Source organism: Pithys albifrons, chromosome 22 (genome assembly GCF_047495875.1).
Source record: "Pithys albifrons albifrons isolate INPA30051 chromosome 22, PitAlb_v1, whole genome shotgun sequence".
In the NCBI taxonomy this organism is placed as follows: domain Eukaryota; kingdom Metazoa; phylum Chordata; class Aves; order Passeriformes; family Thamnophilidae; genus Pithys; species Pithys albifrons.
In genome coordinates this window covers 8,029,247-8,050,665 of record NC_092479.1, presented here as the reverse complement: position 1 = coordinate 8,050,665, position 21,419 = coordinate 8,029,247, and the positions used below count along the sequence as shown (strand labels likewise).

The following is a 21,419-nucleotide window of genomic DNA, read 5'->3' as shown; positions in this document are numbered from 1 at the left end:
GAAAAAACATGAGTGTTGGGGGAAAAGCACTTAAATAGCTTTATATGGGGGGTTAATTGTTTTTTAAACAGCTTTATACGTGGTTTAACTCAGGCTGGGGAGGCCTTAATCAGCAATTATTAAATCAGCTCTGGGAGATTTGGGGGGATTAATTAACATCAAATGTGTGAAGTTTTGGGGTGAGTGGGACACCAATCAGCTGTGGGAGGTTTGGGGAACCCCAGTTTAAATCAATTACATGAGGTTTGGGGGACACCAGCTGAAATCAGCTGTATGAGGTTTGGGAGGAACCAGTTTAAATCAATTATGTGAGGTTTGGAGGGGTCCAGCTGAAATCAGCTGTGTGAGGGCTGGGGGGCACACGCCGGTTTCCCTGACCCGTGTGGGGTTCCGGGCGGCCCCAGCTCAGCCCCTCTCGCTTCTCGCCACAGCCACAGCTCGGTGTGATGAGCCCTGAGGCGCAGGGATGGCCCGCAGGTCTCGGAGCGGGGCCGGAGCTGTGGACGCAGTCCCGGTCGGTGGGTGTGGATGCGAGGCCGGAGCTGTGGATGCAGTCCCGGTCCGTGGGTGTGGATGCGGGGCCGGAGCTGTGGACGCAGTCCCGGTCGGTGGGTGTGGATGCGGGGCCGGAGCTGTGGATGCAGTCCCGGTCGGTGGGTGTGGATGCGAGGCCGGAGCTGTGGATGCAGTCCCGGTCCGTGGGTGTGGATGCGGGGCCGGAGCTGTGGATGCGGGACCGCTGGATGCGGGGCCGGAGCTGTGGACGCAGTCCTGGTCGGTGGGTGTGGATGCGGGGCCGGAGCTGTGGATGCGGGACCGCTGGATGCGGGGCCCGGGCCGGTCAGTGGATGTGGACGCGGTGCCGGTTCCGGAGCTGCCACAGCGCCCTCAGGTCGGGCCGGGCCGGGCCCCGCGGGGGGGGTTTCGCAATGGCCTCTCCCACCCCCCGCCCGCAGCCCGCGGGGTTCGCGATGGGCTGTCCCTGCCGCACCCCCCGCCCCGCGCTGTTGGTTCGCTCCCTCCCTCGGCCGCCATTTTAGGAGCGGGCGGCGGGGCGGGCGGGGGAGGGCAGGAGGGAGGGACGGGCCGGGCAGCGAGCGGGGACCGCGCTCTGCTCCCTCCGCCTCCGCTTCTCCGCCTCCTCCGCCGCTTCTCCTCCTCCTCCTGCGCGGCCCCAGCCCAGCCCTCCGCCCGGCGCACAGCGGAGCGCGGACCAGCGGGGGCGCCAGCCGGGGCTGCGCTGCCGGCCCCGCTCGCTCCGCGCCGCCGATGCCCGCGCTCGGCGCTGCCATGCCGGGCCCCGCCGCCTCCTCCTCCTTCTCCGCATCCTCCTCCCTGGTGCTGCTGCTGCTGCTCTGCGGGACCGCGGGGGCCGCCCGAGGTGAGGCGGGCGGGGGCGGCGGGGCCGGTGCCCGCGGGGAGGGAGGGAGGGAGGCAGGGCCGGGCCGGGGGTGCCCTTGGCCGGGGCCGGGGCCGGGCGGGCACCGCGGGGAGGACGCGCTGAGGCGGCACCTGCAGCGGGAGCGGCGCGGCCTCCGCGACCACCTGCCCGGGCACCCCCCGGAGCCCCGGCCCGGCCCCCGTTACATAACGGGCCGCACTTGTTGCCCGGAGGGGCCGCGGGTGGGTGGGTGGAACCCCCCGGGAGGAGCCGCGGGCGGCCCGTGCGGGCTGTGGCGGTGCGGACGCGGCCTGGTGGCATCGATTATCGCGGGCAATCATACGCATTGCGGGGCGCTCCGGCACGGCTCGGCCCCGCCGGTGCGATGGTGCTGAAGGTTACCGGCCCCCGGCGGGCCCTGCGCGGGGCGGACACTGCAGCGCTGGCCCCATCGCAGCCCGGGCTGGACGCGAGGCTGTAACGCGGCTCGTAAATACAGCCAAGGGAAGTTCTGGATGTGAAAACCAGCTCGTTAAAGACGCGTCTTGCTGCGGGTTCCCTGCGTGGGCTCAGGGAGCTGCTGCTGTGGTGGAGTCCCCTGCCAGCTGCTCGGGCAGTGAATCAGTTGCCTGTGCAGGATCCCTTTGGGTACAGCCCATCCATTACCGCTCTCGGCACCATTAAATGCCGTGTTTGCCTCACCACCACAGAATCACAGTGTCAATGAATTGCTGGGCTTTTCCACCCTTCGAAATGAGGAATAAAGCTGAGCTCAACACCCATTTTCACAGCAGGCTGGCGTGTGCCTGGCGGTGCCTGGCGAACCGAGGCAGCGCTGCCCAGCACGGCTCTGTCAGGGCAGCTCTCCCGCAGCTTGTCAGAGCCTGTCCCTGTTCGCAGCCACGCACCCTGAGCTGCTGCTGGACTGCAGGTCCGGAGCTGTTCAACTCCACCACTCGGAGCTGAGTTACACAGCGAGGTCTGGTTTGCCTGAGGATGTGCAGTTGCCTCAGTGACGTTTTGCCTGCGCTGGGTAGGCCTGTTGGTAACGTTTTGTGGAGGTGCATTTGGCCACGAGTGAGCTCTGGAGAAGGGCTGGAAAGCTGCTGGGGCGACTCATTTCGTTTCCCTGTCGGTAGGAGAGGCATTTCTTGGGAAGCTTTTTAGGCAAGCTTTGTTTTGTGCTGTATTGTCAGTCTCGTTTTTTGTCAAGTACAGCTTCACCTTTTTTTGTCTGTGACTTTAGAAGTCCTTGTTACTGAGATGGTAGAGGTTTATTGTCAGTGGTGAAAACAGGATTGTGCCTGGGTTGGGAAGGGTACACCAGAGTGGTGAGTTCTGCCATTCCTGAGGCTGGAACAGGGAGTGAAAAGTGGATATTTTTGATGATGGAAAGAAATGAAAGTAGCTTTTGGGAGATGTGATCTTGCACAAAGGCAGATGTGACCTACCTGTCCTACCATCTTCCCTGTAGTTAAGGGGTGCCAAGAGTGGTTTCATGTTCTAAAAAGGCATCATTTAGTCCAGCAGAGCTCTTCATTTAACTGAATTTATTTAGTAATTGATCAAGTTGACCCCAATATTTCTAAGCCTGTTGGACTGAGGTTGCACTGGCAGAGCAGGAGCTGCAGTGCATTCCAACAGTGTTCTGAGGGTGAGGCCTTTGGGTGTTTCTCCCAGAGCTGGATGGGAGTGGAATGGAGGGAGTTTCCAGGGAAGGCAGTGCCAGGTGCTGGCTCTGCTTCCACAGGGCCTGACCAGGTGGATGGACCTGCCTTGGGGGCCTTCCAACCTGCTGTAGTTTAGGAAGGGTAGTGATGAAAATAATCCTGTCTTGCAGGAGCTTTGCTGCTCTGTGATTATTTCAGGAAGTTCTGTGGGGCTGTGAATGCCTTAAACCCAAACCACAAACCACTTTGTTACCACCACAGTCTTGCTGCAGATGTTTCTTTGACACAGGAACAGCCTTAATAATACAAGGCTGGGGATTAGGTTTCTATCTCCTTTCTAGAGGCAAGGAAATGTAACACTACCCTAAAGCATTATGAGAGACAATTTGGCTATTTATGGAACCTGGGTTTGGTTTTTTTTTTGCTCTTCAGGTATTTATGAAAGTAAAAGACCACTGAGAAGAGAAAGAATTAACCAGTGCTAGACCTTTCTCTGGTGCATAGTGCTTGGGAAAGCATCATATACAGCCATCTGTTCATGCAAACAGTTTTAATCTCTTTCTATATATATTATTTAAAATAAGAAACTGAAATGGAGGAGAAGTGGTGTGGGCAAGCATGGTTTGCTTCTTGTGTTTGGAATACTCTTGTACCAGCTCTCTTCTCCCATGTTATTGGGCTGCAGGTTGTGCTGTCTGGGTCAGGTTAGCAGGAAAATTTATCAACAGAAACCCTTCTACACTTAGGAATGTATCTTTGGGTTGAGGTCTTAATGTTTTTGCAGAGACAAAATCACTGGTTTCAGATGATTGCAGAGAGCTGGTTTTAAGAAGGACCAAAGCCTGTGGGCTTCCATCTCTCCTGGAAGTTGGAAGGGATGAAGTTAAACCCAGGTCAGGCCACAGCTCAGTGTGTGAACATCCCCTAACTCAGAACTCTGGATTCTGAGCAGAGCAGCATTTCCTGCCCTGGAAACCCAAGGATTGATAGTTTAGTGGCTTGTGGCTCTGGAGCTGTTCTGCAGAGAGAAAGATCTTCTGTAGTCATCGAAGTCCTCCACCAAAGGCACTGTTCCCAGTTGAGCCTTATCTGTTCTCCTCTCCTGGTTTCACTGGGAGGAGCCTCCCCGGGCTGTGGTTTGGGCATTGAGGGCCATCCCTCCCTCTGGTGGCATCCCCGCTGTGCCAGAGGCACCTCAGACCGCCCCGGGGCAGTGCAGCGAGTGGGACCATCCCAGACAAACCTTGTTTTGCTCTCTAATTTATTTGATTTGCGCTGATTGACTCGCAGGGGCTGCAGGAGGGACTGAACCTCCTTGGGAGCCTTTAGGAAGGATTATGGAAACCTCAGTGCCTGTGAAGAGCTGTCTGTCTGTCCTTTGTTTGTGGCTTTAGGTCTCATCTCACTTGCTTTGTATTCCACTGAAAACAAGTTGCAGCTCCTGCTCCCAGCGGGTTTCCCTGTGTTTAAATGGAGTCAACAAGTAGAGCCAGAAGTGGCAGCTACACCGAGGTGATGTTTGCCGTGTTTGGAAATGCTGTTTCCCTTCCAGCAGTGAAGTTTATAAATAGGACAACGGCCAGAAAGTGAAGGGTTCCCACTCTGGCACAATAATTAGCAAAATTTAAGATAACATTGATTAATTGAATCTTTATAGTTGGGGGCTTGTGCTTTTTATTTGTCTTGTGTTTAGTGTGAAACATTTTAAATTTCTCCTGAAAAATTAAGGCTTTGCTGTTTTAATCCTATTTAAACTGTTTTGTGGTGGGATCTTTGTTTTCCCTGCCAGGCTTTTATCCAAATTGAAATGTGGTCAGTATATCCTCTGTCTAAGGTCTTTGGCACTCTCAGTGGTTCTTCTGCTGCAGTTGTGGATAATAAAAATTGCAAATAATTTCTAATCAGTTACTCACATGTCCCTTAACTTTGTCAAGCTTGTAACAAACCCTCCAAGTATCTTTGTACAAATAACATCAGATTTAGGCAACTGGGTCTGTGTAGACCAGGAAACTTTCTGTGAGTGGTGATAAACCAGAGGTATTTCCCTACCCAAAACATAATGCAATAAAACCTGTTGAACTCCTCCAGCCTTTGCTTTGAACATGGTGTTTGGAGAATTGGTGTTGGTTGGACAAACCGGGGCCTTTCAAGCAGAACTCACGTTCACTTTTATCTGTTGTTCATACCTGGGTTTGGGTGATGACTCTGATAAAATTCCAGGTGTGGGAAGACCCAATAAAATAAACAAATACAATAAATTTTCTCATTGCCTCTGATAGATTTCAGTTGTTTCTGTGCAGAGTTAATCTCAGCTTTGCTCCTGGCAGGGGAGGCCGAGCTGTGGGGCGGGCAGGGCAGGGCAGGGCAGGGCAGGGCAGGGCACACTCTGCAATCATCAGGCCAGCTTTGCTTTCAGGGTGGAGAGGGCAGATCTCTCTGTGTACATCTGTACCCCTTGGCTGTGGGTTGCTGTAGTTACATACCACCCAAACTTGGTCTTTAGGGATATTGCTTGACATTGCATCAGAATGGCACAAAATTATGAATATTCAAGGTAAGATGTGCCTCAGAGTTCTTACTGTCTCAGTGAAAGGCATCCCTGTGTCCTCTTGCATCAAGAGGAAAGCAATTAAACAAAAGCTGTACAGTAATTGTTTTTGTCAGACCTTCAGGACAGGACTAAAGGGTTGTTTACTCAGTTCATGGACTGCAGTCCATCTGTTTGACAGAGAATATAATTCTGTTTTTATGGGTTTTTTTCTCTGAGTTTTTCATGAAGTCTCAAAGCTGGATATTAAAAATGAGTATTTTATGTTCACTGTCACTAGAGTGACCATCTACCTTTCAAACTCTAGTGCTTATTAACATGTTTTACCAATTAATTATTAAGAATTAATTTTGTTATATAGTTCTAACAACATGCAACATGGCTGAAGAGCACTGTATATTAAAAGCAGTTATCTAGAAGAAAAGGTATTTTCAGCTGCATCCTTCATGGTTGAGATGTGTCTAAATCTTTGGTTTTGTAGGTGCCAGGTCCAATTTAAGGCAAAGGAACTTCTGACCACTTGTAAGAAGAGAAGGGAAGTCCTCAGAAAGGACTTGGATTAGTACATTTAATTTTGCTGTTTGCTTTCAAATTATAGAACTGAATTAATTCTCATTGTCTTAATAGCTTCTGATTAAAGTTTCCCTATTAGCCCTAACTGCCATTTCCCTGTTCCACAGTAATTTCCATTCATTAATTCCTTTAAGCAGCAGGAAAAGAAAGGTTGCTGCTGGTTGTGTGGTGGGTGGGATTCTGCAGCATCAGCCCTGGCTCTGGGGACCCTGAGATTGGCTCAGCTGGTTAAAACTTGGCTGTAATAACACCAAGGTCAGGGGTTCAATCCCTGTGTGGGGCACTGACTTGAGAGTTGGACTTGATGGTCCTTGTGGGTCCCTCCCAGCTCAGAACAGTCTGTGAAATATCCTTGGTTTGGGCATGGCACAGCCAGGAGGGCAGGGCAGGGCACTGAGCACCTTCCTGTGGGGCAGGTGTGTGGGGCACAGAATCCCTGCACACAGGTGTGTGGGGCACAGAATCCCTGCACACAGGTGTGTGGGGCACAGAATCCCTGCACATAAAACCCAGTGGGGCACAGGATCCCTGCACACAGGTGTGTGGGGCAGATGTGTGGGGCACAGGATCCCTGCATACAGGTGTGTGGGGCACAGAATCCCTGCACACAGACCCAGTGGGGCACAGAATCCCTGCACACAGACCCCTGGACAGGCTCTCTGCCCACCCCGGGGTCAGTGCTCAGCAGGAGGGCTCTGGTTGGAGCTCTGCCCTTCCCTCCCTTGGCCACCTGGAGGGAGTGGAATGCTCAGCTGTCCCTGGAATTCTGTCGTGCCCCCTGGAAGGGAAGCAGAAGCCTGTCCTGTCCTGTGCTGTGCCAGTGCAGCTTCCCCCACCTGACTGCCTTTTAAATGCTCGGTGGGATTTGCAGCAGATTCCAGCTGAGGCCTTACAAATGGTGTGAATATTGTATTTCAAGGAAACCAGTGTAGTTTATCCAGTTAAATGGCAGGAGATTAACAGCTCAGGGCACTGTGTTGGTGTCAGCCTTGGGACAGGCCTGCTGTTCTGGTTTGAACTGAACAGCCTGGCCTTGGACAGCTTTCTCTGTAGATTGCAGGAGTTTTGTGACCATTAAACTATCCTTTCCCATTTTTTCCCCTTCTCAGTCCAACATTTAATAATGTTTGAGCCATCTGAGGTCAGCACAGCTCTTGGTTCAGTTTGGCTGAAGGGAAGCAGGGATGTGTCTCATGAGCTGGGCCTCGTGTTTCAAATGCTGGCTGGAGAATTCCTTGCAGTTCTGCTGGAGTCAGGAGATCACAGATCTGGATAACGGGCCTTTCCTGGATATTCAGCACTAAGTTGGGTGTTCTAAAACCCAGTGATGTTTAGCCTTCATATACACAAAGGGATTTGAGCTTTATGTTTTAAAATCTAATGATGCTTTACCCTTCCAAAACACAAAGGGCTTTGAGCTTTATGATTTTATTGTCTGCAGCACAACAAAAGGACATGACTTTGCTTTCAACTGGGCCTGTTGTTTGAAGGTTCAGTAGACTCTGCAGATGCTCAGCATACTCATAATGCTGTTCATATGTGGTTACAGCACTTCAAGGATTTACAGAACTCCCTACCCAGCAGTAGTGGGATTTAGGAGGTTGCTAAATTAGGAGAAGGTTTCTCAGTGCTTTAATTTGTTTTATTTTATTGTAATGTGCATTCAGAAGCATCAGAATGGCTATGGAGGTTTTTTCCTAGTATTTTTCTCTAGTATTTTATACCAGGCCCTTGCAAGGACTGAGATAAACACATGAAAGGACTCGGGTCTCTTCATTTGGGATGTAACTGCCCCAGATGCAGTGGCAGAAAAATACATAACTGTGACCTCTTTGTGCTCCTGAAGCCAAAGCTGTGATGGTGAGACACTCTCCTTGAGACTAGAAATTTGAATGGCCAGGCAGGTTTCCATCAGAGCCTCGTCCTTCCTTCCCTCTGAGGTGCCTTTCAGGGTGACCAGGTTTGTTCTGGCACAGGAGGAGCAGCACAGGGACCTCTCTGGGTAAATACAGCAGTGTGGGTGACACTGAAGTGGCTCTTGCTGTGCTGGATGTTCAGAGTGTGCCCCTGAGAGCTGTGGAGGCAACAAGGAGTGTGTTGCCACATTGGGGTAATTAAACACTGCATTAAAGCAGCTGATTGTGAGTCCTCTCTGGGTGCAGAGTTCTGATGAAGATGATACATCCTGCCTACTGTTGCTGCTAACCAATAAAAGATGGCAGATGAAAGCATTTTGGGAGGGTTATGGTTTCCTGTATGAGTTCTCTGGGCTGGATTGTTTGTTGAAGGGTCCTTTTATCACTGCTGTGAGTTCCCCTGGTAAACACGTGGCACATGCCATGAGCCCCTTTGAGGCTGGTGGAGAGGCAGCATTTCCCAGGCTGGGTTAGCTTTGCATCTCTGCCTCTTGCCAGTCTGGTTCCATCATTGCTGAGGGGTGAAGGAGCCCCTCTCAGCTGTGTGATGGTGTTCCAGTTGTGGTGTGTGTTTTGCTGGGATTGCACAGGCATTTGTTTCTAAAGTTGTAAGTTCTTCATCCCATGCAGACCAATACTGGGTGATGTTCTCCTCTGAATGCCCTTTGGTGTGTTTGGTGTCACCTCTGGCACAGCATTTCTTACATTTGGCTCTATATCTGCACTAAATGTGCTCCTCAGCAGTACTGAAGCATCAAGAGTAGGTGGTAGCCCAGGAGGGTTTTTAAGTAACAAACACACCTTGCCCAACACATTTTAGGGGAGACTGATCCGTGCTGAGCCTCAGCACGAGGAGAGCTCGACCAGGAGGAGCTGCCAGGAGGAATCAGTTGGTTCCCCACACACCCTGATGGGCTGGGAGCTCTGGGCATCCTTGGGGAGCACAGCATGGAGCTAAATATTTAATAATCAGGGCACTCTCATGTTGGCTTGTCACATAGTGGATGGTAACCTGTTGGATAACACATTTTTCTCTTACATCTCCAGTGATGTGCCAGAAAAAACTCTTTTTGCCCTGTGACCTGGAGAGATCCTGCATTTCTCTGCAGCAGAGGGGCCATTGGGAACAGGCTCAGGGATGAGTTTGCAGGCTCTGAGCAGCTGGATGGTGCTGTTGGGGCAGTTCTTTAGTGGGGTTTCCCAGCCTCTTAAAACAGCTACTAAATAACTCATGTTTGATCTCTTTTCCACCTGTTCTCTTCATAAAAAAACCCACACAAGACAAAATGCTGAAACTTGAAAAACCCTTCATGTTCTGAAGCAGAGCCCAGCAGGTGGATCCCAAGTTACCCAGGCAGGAGGGAAGCAGAGTGTAACCAGCCCTGTGCCAGGTGTTGGCCAGTCTTTTCTCACCTCTCACTGCAGGATTTGTGGTACTGTTGGCAGGGGCTCCCCAGCACTGGGAGCAGCTTTTTGGATGACACTTCAGGGCCAGTGGAGATCCCAGCATAGTTACAAACTAATTTAGAATCTCTGAGTTACTTTTGGGAAGCCTCCAGGGACACTCAGCTCTTCTGAACATACCTAGCCAGGATTTTGTCTCAAATGTTTTCATTTAGCAAAATGCTGATTCAGAATTAGAAAAATCACAGAGGAAAGTACTGAAATCAGTATTGTAAATAATTTTTGCAAGAAATGATCAAACATTTTGACTCTGTACTTTGTTTGCCTTTCAGTTAACAAGCACAAGCCATGGATTGAGAGCACCTACCATGGCATAGTCACAGAAAATGACAACACGGTGCTCTTGGACCCTCCTTTGATAGCCCTGGACAAGGATGCACCTCTGAGGTTTGCAGGTAGGGAGTTCATGGCTGAGTGAAGGAGTGTGGGGCTTTCCTGGGACTGTGCTGGGTGTTTTCCCTGCAGTGGTTCTGAGATCCCAGGGGGTGTCTGTGCCTGGGCTGGGCTTTATTTCAGCCTCACAGCTGTATCCAGAGCAGAGAGTCCTTTCTATTGCAGGTGTTCTGTGCTGCTCTCACCTTCCTGTGTGAGTGTTGATTTGTGACCTTCTCTTTGGGTTTTGTTTTCGTGGTGTCTGACCTTTGCCTCAGTCTCTGGATTCCACATCTCTCAGCATTCACTCTGGGACTTCTGAAACAAGGACTGTGCTGACCATTCTCAAGAGAGTTTTGGGGTTTCTTGTTGGTTTTGATTTGTGTCTTAATAGAGTGAAAATACTAATTAGCACAATTAAGATTGCATGTCTGTGATAAGTTTGCTTCACAGTCTGGGTATTTTAAGAAGTGAATCACCTCTTCTGGCTGAAGAAAAGGGTTTTTCTGCTCTGGCAAAGAGTACAGAGAATGATACACATGATGTTTGCAAAATGTGGGCTCATCCTTCCCTCTGAACACAGGACTGAAAGGTGACATTTTTCTTACAAACTCAGGCAGTGGATTTTTGTCTGAAAACCATTAATTGGATGCAGTAATTATGGAAAGTACCTTTTTTAGTATGACAAAGTATTAGAAAGATGTGTTTGAAGAATCCCATTGGGCGTCTGCAGGTGTTTGAATTACTGGTAGTGGAAACACAAGCCCAAATTGGATATTTGCAGAAGGTAACTTGGTTAAGTGAGGTTTGAGAGCTGAGAATCCAAAGTGAAACACCTGCAGGTTGTGACATGAGACATTTTTGGGAGCAGGAAGGGATGGAAAAAGAGGGTGGTTAAATTAAATTAAATGAACAGCCATTTGAAGTGTTCAGCACTGCCTTGTTGTGGCAATTTGGTCACAATTTTCTTAGAGTGCTGCTCAAAGCAACAGTTTTGTTGCATTATCACAAGGCTGTAATTGTCTCCAGGGAAGTTGGAGATAATGGTGAACCTCTGAAATTCAAACTTTCCCATGTCTTGGATACATCTGGCAGAGGCTCTAAACTGGAAATAAAACTGCTTTGTACAGAAGCCTTTCCATTTCCAAGTGAAGATCCAGGAAATCTGTCAAGTGGAAGGGGTTTGGGAGGGCTGAGTTGTGTCCTCAGTGAGGAGGAGAACAGCACTCACCTCTCCCAGTCCTTAGTGCTTGAAATGTGGGTTTGGCAGCATTAAATGGATGCTGAAAATGGCAATTTTGTGCCTCTTGGTTACTAATGTTTCCCAGAAAATACTGTCAGCATATTTTCAAATATATTGTCAGGTTTGCAGAGGAACATTGAGTCTCAAAGTGTTGTTCAAATGAGCCTTTTTCCATTGGGTTGTTCTGAATTGTATAAACCTGCTTTCATTTAATGAAATGAAATTTGGTTTTATTAAGAGTTTGTGTAAACAGTGTATATTTTGGCTTCCAAAACCTGACAGTCCTTAAGCAGCAGCAACCCAGCAGATGGAAAGAAATCAAACTATGGCACATTAACATTGTAAAGAAATTCTGCTCAGGACGAGACTGTTGGGTTTGAATGGCCTGAATTTTGAGTGACTGTGCTGTGGGGATCTGTAAGTTTGTCTGGCATTAAATGGGGCAGCAGCTGAGTCAGTCCTGGAGGAGCCCCCGTGACTGTTCAGCTCTGGCTGGTGCTGTGGGCACATCCTGGCACAGCTGGTGCTGGTGCCCAGCAGCACCTCGAGGGGTTGGTGAGAGCCCCTCAGAGCAGGGTCGTGTTTGCACAGCCAGACAAAGCCTTTCCAGGACTCAGTGCCTGGTTCAGCCCTTACTGCTCTGGTCCTACTTGTAAACCAAATTAATTCAGGCTTCAAAAGGCTGGATATTTTAATTAGCTGTGCCCTCTGGCTGAGCTGTGAAACTTCTGAACTGTGCCCAGGTTTAAAAGGTTTAAGTAGAGCTTTTTGCTTTATTTCAACTTTGAGCATGTCAAAACATCCTGAAACTGGTTCATTTGGATGCTTTGGGGTACAGGAACTGTGGGGCAAGTAAAAGTAACATTTTGCTGCTTTATTCCCTCTGTGCTGTGGGGAGGACCCTAAAACTGAGGTGTGCAAAGATCAGTGGGGTTGCACAGAGTTATTTCAGGGCTGTTTGTTTGGTGTCCAGTCTGGAATGACACACTTTGAGGAGCAGTTTGATGTGGTGCCAGGTTGCCCTGCCAAGCTGCCTGACATGCAGGGACCCCACGGAATCAGCCTCTGCCTCCTCATTGTTACAGATCTGCTGGAGGAGACAATGACCATTCTTGTGTCTCACAGAAACTCTTCTGCATTACAAATTGAATTGTGCTGGAATTCGATCCTAAGTGGGTTTGCTGCAGAAAATAAAATAAAGGGCAGCTACATTTTCTGTTGTATGTTAGTTTGTGTCTAAAATCAGTTTGATGTCTGTAGCTCTCAGGAGGGATTTCCCCTTTGCTGTGCAAAAGGGCCTGAATTTTTGTTGCATTTGAAGTAGAATTTTTGTTGCATTTGTCTCTGGATGCCTCCCCAGAGCTGGGAGTGCTTTGTTAGGAGAGTGGAATGCAGGGACTCACTGGGCAGATGCTGGAAATGTTTCCCTTGTGGAAGGAAGTGTTGCCTTGGGTTTTTGATGTGCCTCTAATAGGGCTTTAATCCCTCTTCCCCCACCCCAAGAGAAAACCACTTCTCAGCCACAATCCTTTATTTCCCCCTTGCTCTTCTGGGATGCAGGAAGTGTTTTTGTAGGGCTTAGGAACGTTTTTGACTTCAGGCATGAACATGTGTAGAGCTTTGGAAAGGATCCTGCAGAATCTCTGTTTATTCTTTCCCAAAGGCCCCAGAAATGCAGGAAGCCCTTGGGTGCCTGTCCCTGGGGGAGGTTCCCGTGCTGGGGTGGGGCAGTGCTGGTGCCACCAGCTCCTGGTTGGGCAGGAGTGACCTCCTGTCTGCAGTGGGGCCGTGGGCAGGGCAGGGGCAGCGTGGGTGGCACTGCCATCACACACACTCTCAACTTGTGTGCACAGCTGGGTGGCAGAACTGAAGGGGTTTGTTGCAATTTCAGCCATTTTTGCATCAAATTTCAGGTGTTCCTGCAGGGATGGAGCAGTTTTGTGCTGAGAGATGCTTGTTCAGAAGGTGTTGCACAGGTTGGAAATGGGGGACTTTCCTCAAGGCTTTCTGTGCTGCTTGGTTGGGGCTGGGAGAGGATATTCTGTCCCTTGGGAATTCAAATGTTTGGGATTCCAAAGTCTGGACAGAAGGTCCAGTCCAGTACTGTGTGTATGTTACATGCACAGTACTTGGTATGTTAATAAAGTAAAATATTTAATATACTTGGTATGTTAATAAAGTAAATAATATACTTATTATGTTGAATACAGAACATAGTTTATATGCTTTGCAAAACCTTTTATTAACTATGTAATTATTTTACATCAATACATCATAACAGTACAGGGAGCTAGAACAGTAAAACTGAAGAAACCCTTAAAATTCTGCTGAATTCTCATTCTGTTTTAGCTGCTCCACCAGGAATGAGAAACTCAGAATTCTTTAGGATCCAGGTCACTGTGTGTGTTGTGCCTGACACAAGTGGCACAGACCTGTGCTGTCTGTAAAATGAAATGTTTTTTTAACCCTAAGCACAGCTGAGTGAAACACTGAAGTGCTGTCCCAGTTAATTTATCTGCAGTTTCCAGCCTCCTGAACACAAACTGATGGACAGGTTGCTCATTGCTCTGAGCCAGGTGTAGGAGAGAGAGAATTTTATTTCAGTGACATCTCTGGGTTTCACAATGACATGAGGACGGACATTAAGCTGTCCCTGTTCTGAGGAACTCCTGGCTTGGCTGAGCCCTGGGGCACCCTGGGCTGGAGCTCCACAGCTGGAACAGCATCTGGAGGCCCAGAGAGTCAGTGGAGAGCTCAGGGCTGTCCCGTGCTCAGGAGCCAAGGCAGGAATGGCAGAATTTCCTGCCAGCCACGTTGGGGTTGGTGCCAGAGCTACAGGTCACTGTGAGTGAGGAAGAACTGGCCAGTTCTCAAACAGCCTCCCTCTCCCAAGTGGGTAATTGCCCTGTTAATCCTCCTCCCTCTGCTCTCCATTCCCAGCTTTCTGCTTTAATGTTCCCTTCCAGTTGTTTTGTTCTGTAATTCCGTGTTTGACACACAGGTCTTGGCTCTGAGGCCCTGGAAGGGAGCAGGGGGTGGGTGGGTGTGCAGGAATTATGATGTGGAATATTGAAAGGGTTGCAGTTGCAATGTCACTTCTGGCTGATCAGTGGTGCCTGCCATGAATTTAAACATTTTCTTCAACGATCCCATTGCCAAAACACATTAAAATCTGGGATTGTATTTATATTCCACAGAAGAATAGACTGAAATAAGTTCTGTGGGTGCCACAAGAGGCAGCAAACTCAGTGTGTAAAATAAAGAGCTCATTATAAATCCAGGGATTACCTGAAGAGAGTTTCAGGGAGAACCTGTTGAGAGCTATTTCAGGCAGTGGCTCCTTTTAAAATGAAGGACTGGAAATCATGAGAAGGAAACACAAATAAGGAAAATTACCATTTCAGTATTAAACTGTAATTTTGCCTTTGTGAGTGAAGTATTTCTCTGTAGCTGCAGAGCCTCAACTCCTTCTGAGGCCCCTCAGGGATGGGGATGGGGATGGGGATGGGGATGGGGGTGTGAGTGCAGGTTGGTGGGAATGTGTGAGAATGAACAGATCTGCTGGCAGGGATTTCTGAGGGACAGGTTTGCTTTGTTGTGTGGGAATTCAGGTCAAACATGGTGGCAACGAGGAAAAAAATAAAGGATGTGCTGGACAATATGTAAGAGGTGGCAGTTTGGGGGTTAACAGGTTATGATTCCAGGGGTTAACTGTGTTTTCCTTACAACTGAACCATTCCAGGTTGTTCATCAACATGCAATTTTGAAAGTGTTTCTTGTTTAGCAGGTGATATTATTAAACAAAATGGAAAAAGCCTTTTGATGAACTTATTAAATACTTCAGAATCTTTCAAAATGGCAACCTGGAGTTAAAAGATTAAATCATATTTAACATAACTAAAACTCTGAAGTGGTAACAGTTGCAGCAAATCACTGGAATTTGAAAATACAGTTTTGCCAAAGCTTTTCTGTGTAATTTGTGCATCTTTTCCTTATTGCTCCCGTTCAACCTTTCCTGTTACTGACTTGGGTTTGTCTTTTCTCCCTTTAGAGAGTTTTGAGGTGACAGTCACCAAAGAAGGTGATAAAGGGTTCTTTCTATCCCTTTTATGAGTATTAACCTACTAACTTTGGTTATGAAATGGGGAATCAGCACTGAAACAGAAGATCCTGTCATGCTCTTTTGTCCCATTTATTCTCCCAGTTTTTTTCTATTTTAAAATATATTGATTAAAAACTGTTATGTAACCAAACCCTTGGTTAGAAATATCTGTAAATCAGACATCCATTTGAACCATTTGGGGTTGTGTGGACACTGAAGAAGTTGGTTTGGGGAAAGATTAGCCTTTAAAAAATATTTTCTCTTACAGCTTTTTTGGGACAACTGAAGTTTTTTCAGAGGCTTTGTAAACCAGCATAGAAGTGCTGAAGCATTACAGCCCCTTCCCTGCAGTGCATACCCTTCAGTGCTTCAGAAATATGAATTAAGCCCCTTTTTTGAAGACTTGTAGACATGTTTGCAGTAGGAGTGTGTTCTTGGTACTGATACCACTATTACAGCAAATAGTGGGGTTTGTTGGGGTGAGAAAACCACCTTCAAACCGTGCCAAGCTGTGCAGGTGGCCAGACAGTGTATTGAGTGGCCTTTGTGGTGTGCTGGGCACCCCCAGCTGTGCCAGGTGTGCTCCAAACTGTGTGCAGGGGCTGCTCTGCAGGTTTTCAGGGGGAGGGTCTGGGCAGAGGGAAAGCCCCTTCAATCATTCCCTCTGAGAGCTCCCTTGAGCAAAGCTTGGCCCCCGTTATAGGCAGCAGTTGAAATGGATGCCTGAGAAGTTGGTATTTCTACCTTTCTCATCCAGTAGTTTATTTTGATTCCCTAATTTTAGCCAGGTCCATTGCACAGGAAGACTTTGCCCTCTGATCTGGTGACAGAATTTCTGTAATTGTGGTGCTGAACCTGAACTCGGAGCTGTTTCACCCCTCGACTTGTAACTGCATTTTAACCTTCTGCTCTGGTCTAAACGAAGCAGCTGCCCAGCTGTGCCCAGTGGCCTGGCATAGAGGACATACCAGTGGCCTTGGCTGTGCTCACATGAGATCTACTCTGGCCCCAGAGCTATCTCAAGTACTCCTGTGAAATGCCTGTCTACATTTCTCTCTTTCTCTTTTGTACTCCTGCATGAATGGATGCAAAGTAAACAAGTTGCTTGGAAGGCAGACGTTTGCTTCTTTGTACTAAAGTTCCCAGAAATCACCCATTTTCAAGCACAGTGCTCTTGCTTTGTCCACAGACCCTCACAAACCCTTGGCTGCAAAATATTTGGTCTTTTATTTTAAAGCTGTGTCCTCAAGTGCGGCGGTTCTGACCTCTCTTGCTTTGACTCTGTAGGTGAGATCTGTGGGTTTAAAATCCACGGGCTGAATGTTCCCTTTGAAGCAGTGGTGGTGGATAAATCCACTGGGGAGGGAATAATCCGCTCCAAGGAGAAGCTGGACTGTGAGCTGCAGAAGGACTACACCTTCACCATCCAGGCCTACGACTGTGGGAAGGGACCAGATGGAGCAAATGCAAAAAAATCCCACAAGTGAGTCAGTCTGGGCTGGGCTCAGGGCAGGTTTGGTTCTGAGCAGTGTCCTGCTCATGGGGGTTTGTGGTCTGGGTAGAGGAAATGTGAACTAAATACTGGAAGAGTTTTCTTTATCTGCACAGAATCACAGAGTGGGTCAGGTTGGAAAGGACCACGGTGGGTCATCTGGTGCCACCTCCCTGCTCCAGGAGTGATAAAAAGAGCAGCCAAATGGGCATGAACTGCTTGGACATCTCATCATTTAGATTTTATGTGAACTGCTTCATCCCTTGATGTCTCTGAATTTACATTAGGAAATAGTGTGGGACAGAAGCAGAAATGCTGTTCATAGAATCAGAGAATGGATTGGGTTGGAAAAGACCTCCAAGATCATCAAGTCCAACCCTTGATCCAACCCCACTGTGATCATCAGCCCAGGGCACTCCATGCCCTGGGCTGATGATCACAGTGGAGTTGGATCAAGACATGATGATCACAGTGGGGTTGGATCAAGATGTAGTGGATTCTCACTCAGTGCCACATCCATAGAATCACAGAATGGATTGGGTTGGAAAAGACCTCTGAGATCATCAAGTCCAACCCTTGGTCCAACTCCAGTCCCTTTACCAGATCATGGCACTCAGTGCCACGGCCAAGCTCAGCTGAAAAACCACCAGGGGTGGGGAATCCACCCCCTCTCTGGGCAGCCCATTCCAATGCCTGAGCACTCTCTCTGTTGATACAATTAAAATCTGGCAGGAGTTGATACAGAGTTTGCCTGGATGTTGTTTCAGGATTCAGTTTTTACTTCCAAAGGGCTGGCTCAAGGGATCCATGTTAAGCTCACCAAGGTGCAGAAGCAGCAGAGTTGTTCTCCCTTGCAGGCAGCCCCCCCAGAAGAGCCCAGGATCAGCAGCAGAGGCTCAGCTTGCCTAGATGAAAGAGTGGGAACAAAGCAATCTTTAGCTAATCTGTATCTAAAGAAAAACCACAATAGAAAATGCTCTTTACAAAACCCACTTGAGAATAACTGTGGAACACCCTGGTGTAAACATCTGCAGAGCATGTGGGAGATGAGCTGCTGAGAGGCAAAGAAGGGAGTAAATAAGATAAGGAATAGACTAGCAGAGGTCACCTTGGTGGCAAACACAGCCTTGTTATGTAGAGCTGAGGGCTTCAAACAGAATGTTACCTCCTCAAGGACTGCACTTATGGAACACAGGGATGTCCTTAAACTCTGCTTGATACTCAAATTGACTTTTGAAGGAAGATTCCAAAGAGAAAGATGGCAACAAATGTTTTATTGGATTGGCTGGAATTATGTACTTTACTTAGTTCCTTCTCCACACTATAGAATTTACCTCTATTTTTCTACCTGTGCTGGTTAATTGAGACAGAAACTTTCCTCTGCTGGGTCTGGTAAAAATTAGTGCTGTCCAAATTCCTGGCAGTGTAATGAACACCCAGCATCACACTCTGCTGCTGTTCTGCCAGAGCAGTGATGGGTTCCCAGTCTGCACCTCCAAACAATTGTTCTCATTCCCCTGGCCCATGGCTGGCTGTGTTATGGGGGGTTTTGTGGTTTGTAACAGTCTTTGAGTGTAGCTCTGCAAGTCAGAAATGTACAGTTTGGTACAGTTTTGGGGTTTTTTTGTAGTGCTTGGTAGGATAAAATAAAACCTGAAATATTTTTCTTCCTAGCATAAGCATTCTGCTTTTGTGGAAAGACTGTAATGATTGAATTCTTTATTAATTACTTTTCATCATTCATCTTCTCTCCCTGGTCACTGACAGAATCTGCTTTATTTTTCCTATTTTGTGTGTACCAGCAATCAGTGACAGGCATGAAAGGATGGAATTGGAGATCCAATCTGTTTTGGATTATCTAGCAAGCTGTATGATGTGCTAAAGTGTATCTGCCACTTCTGTGATTCTTCCATTAAAGTTGCCTGATTTCTCATTTCTACATCTAACAAATAAGCCTATTTTCACTGACTTACACAGCTGAGTACTTTATTAGCCAGAGAAAGCCAATCAAATGCTCTTGACTGAGCTCTCAGTCTAAGACCAGCCTTAACTGTCATTCTTGTTCACATAAATCTAAACTGGGTGTTCATATCAAATACTGTGACAGCAGGGGAGGGCTGGGGTTGTACTGCTTAACAAAACAGAGCCTGTTTTGCTGTAGCTCTGTAAAATGGTGCCCATTTGATAGTTGCAGTAGGAGGGTTTGAATTTTATTTGCAAATGAACAACAATAGTAATGTAATAATAAACAACAACCTAGAACTAGAGTGAATTATGCAGCAACATGGTGGAGAAACACCCAGTGCTTTCCTGGTTGGGGTTGTTGGTTTAGTGAGTCACTTCTCTGTGAGGGCTGGAATTCCAAGGGATGGCTCCACGTGGGAAGGGTGGCCTGACCCCTGTGTGGTGTTGCAGGGCCACGGTGCACATCCAGGTGAACGACGTCAACGAGTACGCGCCCGTGTTCAAGGAGAAGTCCTACAAGGCCACGGTGGTGGAGGGCAAGAGGTACGACAACATCCTGCGCGTGGAGGCCGTGGACGCCGACTGCTCGCCCCAGTTCAGCCAGATCTGCAGCTACGACATCGTCACCCCCGACGTGCCCTTCGCCATCGACAAGGACGGTGAGACATGGGGGGCATGGGGGCTGCTGTGGTGGCTCACCCAGAGCTGCAGGTGTGGGATTGTCACCCTGGATGTGCCCTTTGCCATTGGCAAGGATGGTGAGACATGGGGGGCATGGGGGCTGTTGTGGTGGCTCACCCAGAGCTGCAGGTGTGAGATTGTCCATGGCAAAGGGCACGTCTGGGGTGACAAAGACAGTAAAACCCTGGTGGGGAAGGTGGCACTGCTGCAGTTTGTCACCCAGATCTGCAGGTGAGATGGTCACTCCAAATGTGCCCTTTGCCATCAACAAAGACAGTAAGAGCACAGAGGTGCAGTAGGGACTGCTGTAGTTTGTCACCCAAAGAACAGGATTCAAACTGGTCAGCACAAAAGGACAAGCCTGGTTGACCCTTTCCTGCCCCACAGTTAAACAGGTGGTCCCTTCAGTTTGGATTAATAATGAAAAGTGGGGTGTGTTTCAGTGCCAGTATCATGTGCAGTGCCAGTATCATTTCCTGAGCTCCAGTGATCTGTGGACCCTTCAGAACCTAGAGATAACTTCTAGTGTTTTGAGCAAGCTGGTTAAGCAAAGTGAACAGTTTTTAGTGGGCTTTAGTTTGAGTTTTTTAAGGATTCACTTTGTCAGTGGATTATTTTCATGGGTTTGCAAATTTAAAAAAATATAGAGAGTGGTGGCATAATGCAAACAGTTCAGGTATCAGTTACCACCCATGAGCAATTTCATTTTGAGATAATGTGCTATTAAGATCCTGGGAATTACATACCTGCTGTTCTGTGCCTGTGTTCATCTCTGGGTTAGTGTAATTGTTAATGATCTGGGCCTGGTGTCTGGCCTTGAAAAGTCAAGCAGTGAAGGTGATTCATTTGCAGGTGTGTCTGTTAAAGCCTTGGGTATCTGCATGAAGGGCAGAGGTGGTACCTGAATGCACTTAATGCATCACCAACCCTGGGAAGTTACATTGATGTGTGATCACTGCTTTCCTTGTGTCAGGTTATATAAAGAACACAGAGAAGTTAAGCTATGGCAAAGAACACCAGTACAAACTGACAGTAACAGCATATGACTGTGGGAAGAAGAGAGCTGCTGAGGACGTGCTCGTTAAAATCAGCGTTAAACCGACGTGCAAGCCTGGCTGGCAAGGTTGGTTTGCTCCCCTTGGTCCCTGCTTTCAGCATTTGCTGCTGCCTTCAGTTAAACAGGAGACACTTCTAATGTTGTGTCTTTGGATGAAATGCAGGTTGGAGCAAAAGAATAGAATATGAGCCTGGCACTGGCTCCTTGGCGCTGTTCCCTGGGATGCATTTGGAGACGTGTGATGAGCCGATAACCTCGGTGGAAGCAACGGTTGAACTGGAAACCAACCACATTGGGAAGGGCTGTGATAGAGACACCTACTCAGAGAAATCCATCCACAGGCTCTGTGGTAAGAATGCTTTTGTCAAAGTACAAGTGGTCTCTCTTTCTTGTTAGCCTTTCATTTTATGTTACACCACAAGTCAGGGAGTAGATCTGGTCTTCATTTGCACATGGTTTACTCCAACTCCTTTCCTAGCAGGCAGTGAAGGGCATGACACTGCCTGAAGGTGACTTTTAAAATAATTCTCAAGAGTGGTAAGGAATCTTTCTGCTACCTCTCCCCTAATTTACATGGACTAATAATTTCCCCTACATGAGATTCATGTTCAGGAGCTGAAGGAGTGTTTTCTATGTGAAGAGTATGGCCATTAAAGCCTCTTTTTGTGAGCAAAATGGATGTGATGGCTGCACTCTAAGAAATACATGGTGGAAACCTAGAGATGAGATGAGGAGATGCTTATGCACTCTCTTCAAGTGGATGAATATTGGACTTAGAACTACTACAGTGTTGAGTGAAAGGCATCACATTCACAGTTCTGAGGGACAAGTGGCATTAATGAAATGGTTTCTGAGGTAGGCTCTGCAGCTGCAGAGACAGTAAGCAGAACAATTTTAGTGAGCTTAGTTGCTTACCCAGAAGCTAAACTTTTGGAAATCACCATGATACCAGAGG

General features: G+C 48.1%; 1 protein-coding gene across 4 annotated transcripts in view; it reads left to right on the top strand.

Annotated features, from left to right (window-relative positions):
- The first annotated feature begins 691 nt into the window (after positions 1-691).
- CLSTN1 (calsyntenin 1) overlaps positions 692-21,419 on the top strand; it is a 36,653-nt gene continuing 15,925 nt past the window's right edge. For 2 of the 4 annotated variants that reach the window (XM_071575832.1, XM_071575830.1), the window contains exons 1-7: positions 692-1,381; positions 9,825-9,947; positions 15,219-15,248; positions 16,557-16,752; positions 19,177-19,385; positions 20,381-20,530; positions 20,628-20,813. In XM_071575832.1, coding sequence (XP_071431933.1) covers positions 709-1,381; positions 9,825-9,947; positions 15,219-15,248; positions 16,557-16,752; positions 19,177-19,385; positions 20,381-20,530; positions 20,628-20,813 — 1,567 coding nt within the window. In that variant the 5' untranslated portion in view covers positions 692-708. The remainder of the gene's footprint in view (positions 1,382-9,824; positions 9,948-15,218; positions 15,249-16,556; positions 16,753-19,176; positions 19,386-20,380; positions 20,531-20,627; positions 20,814-21,419) is intronic. The other 2 variants (XM_071575833.1, XM_071575831.1) reach the window with 1 other exon arrangement.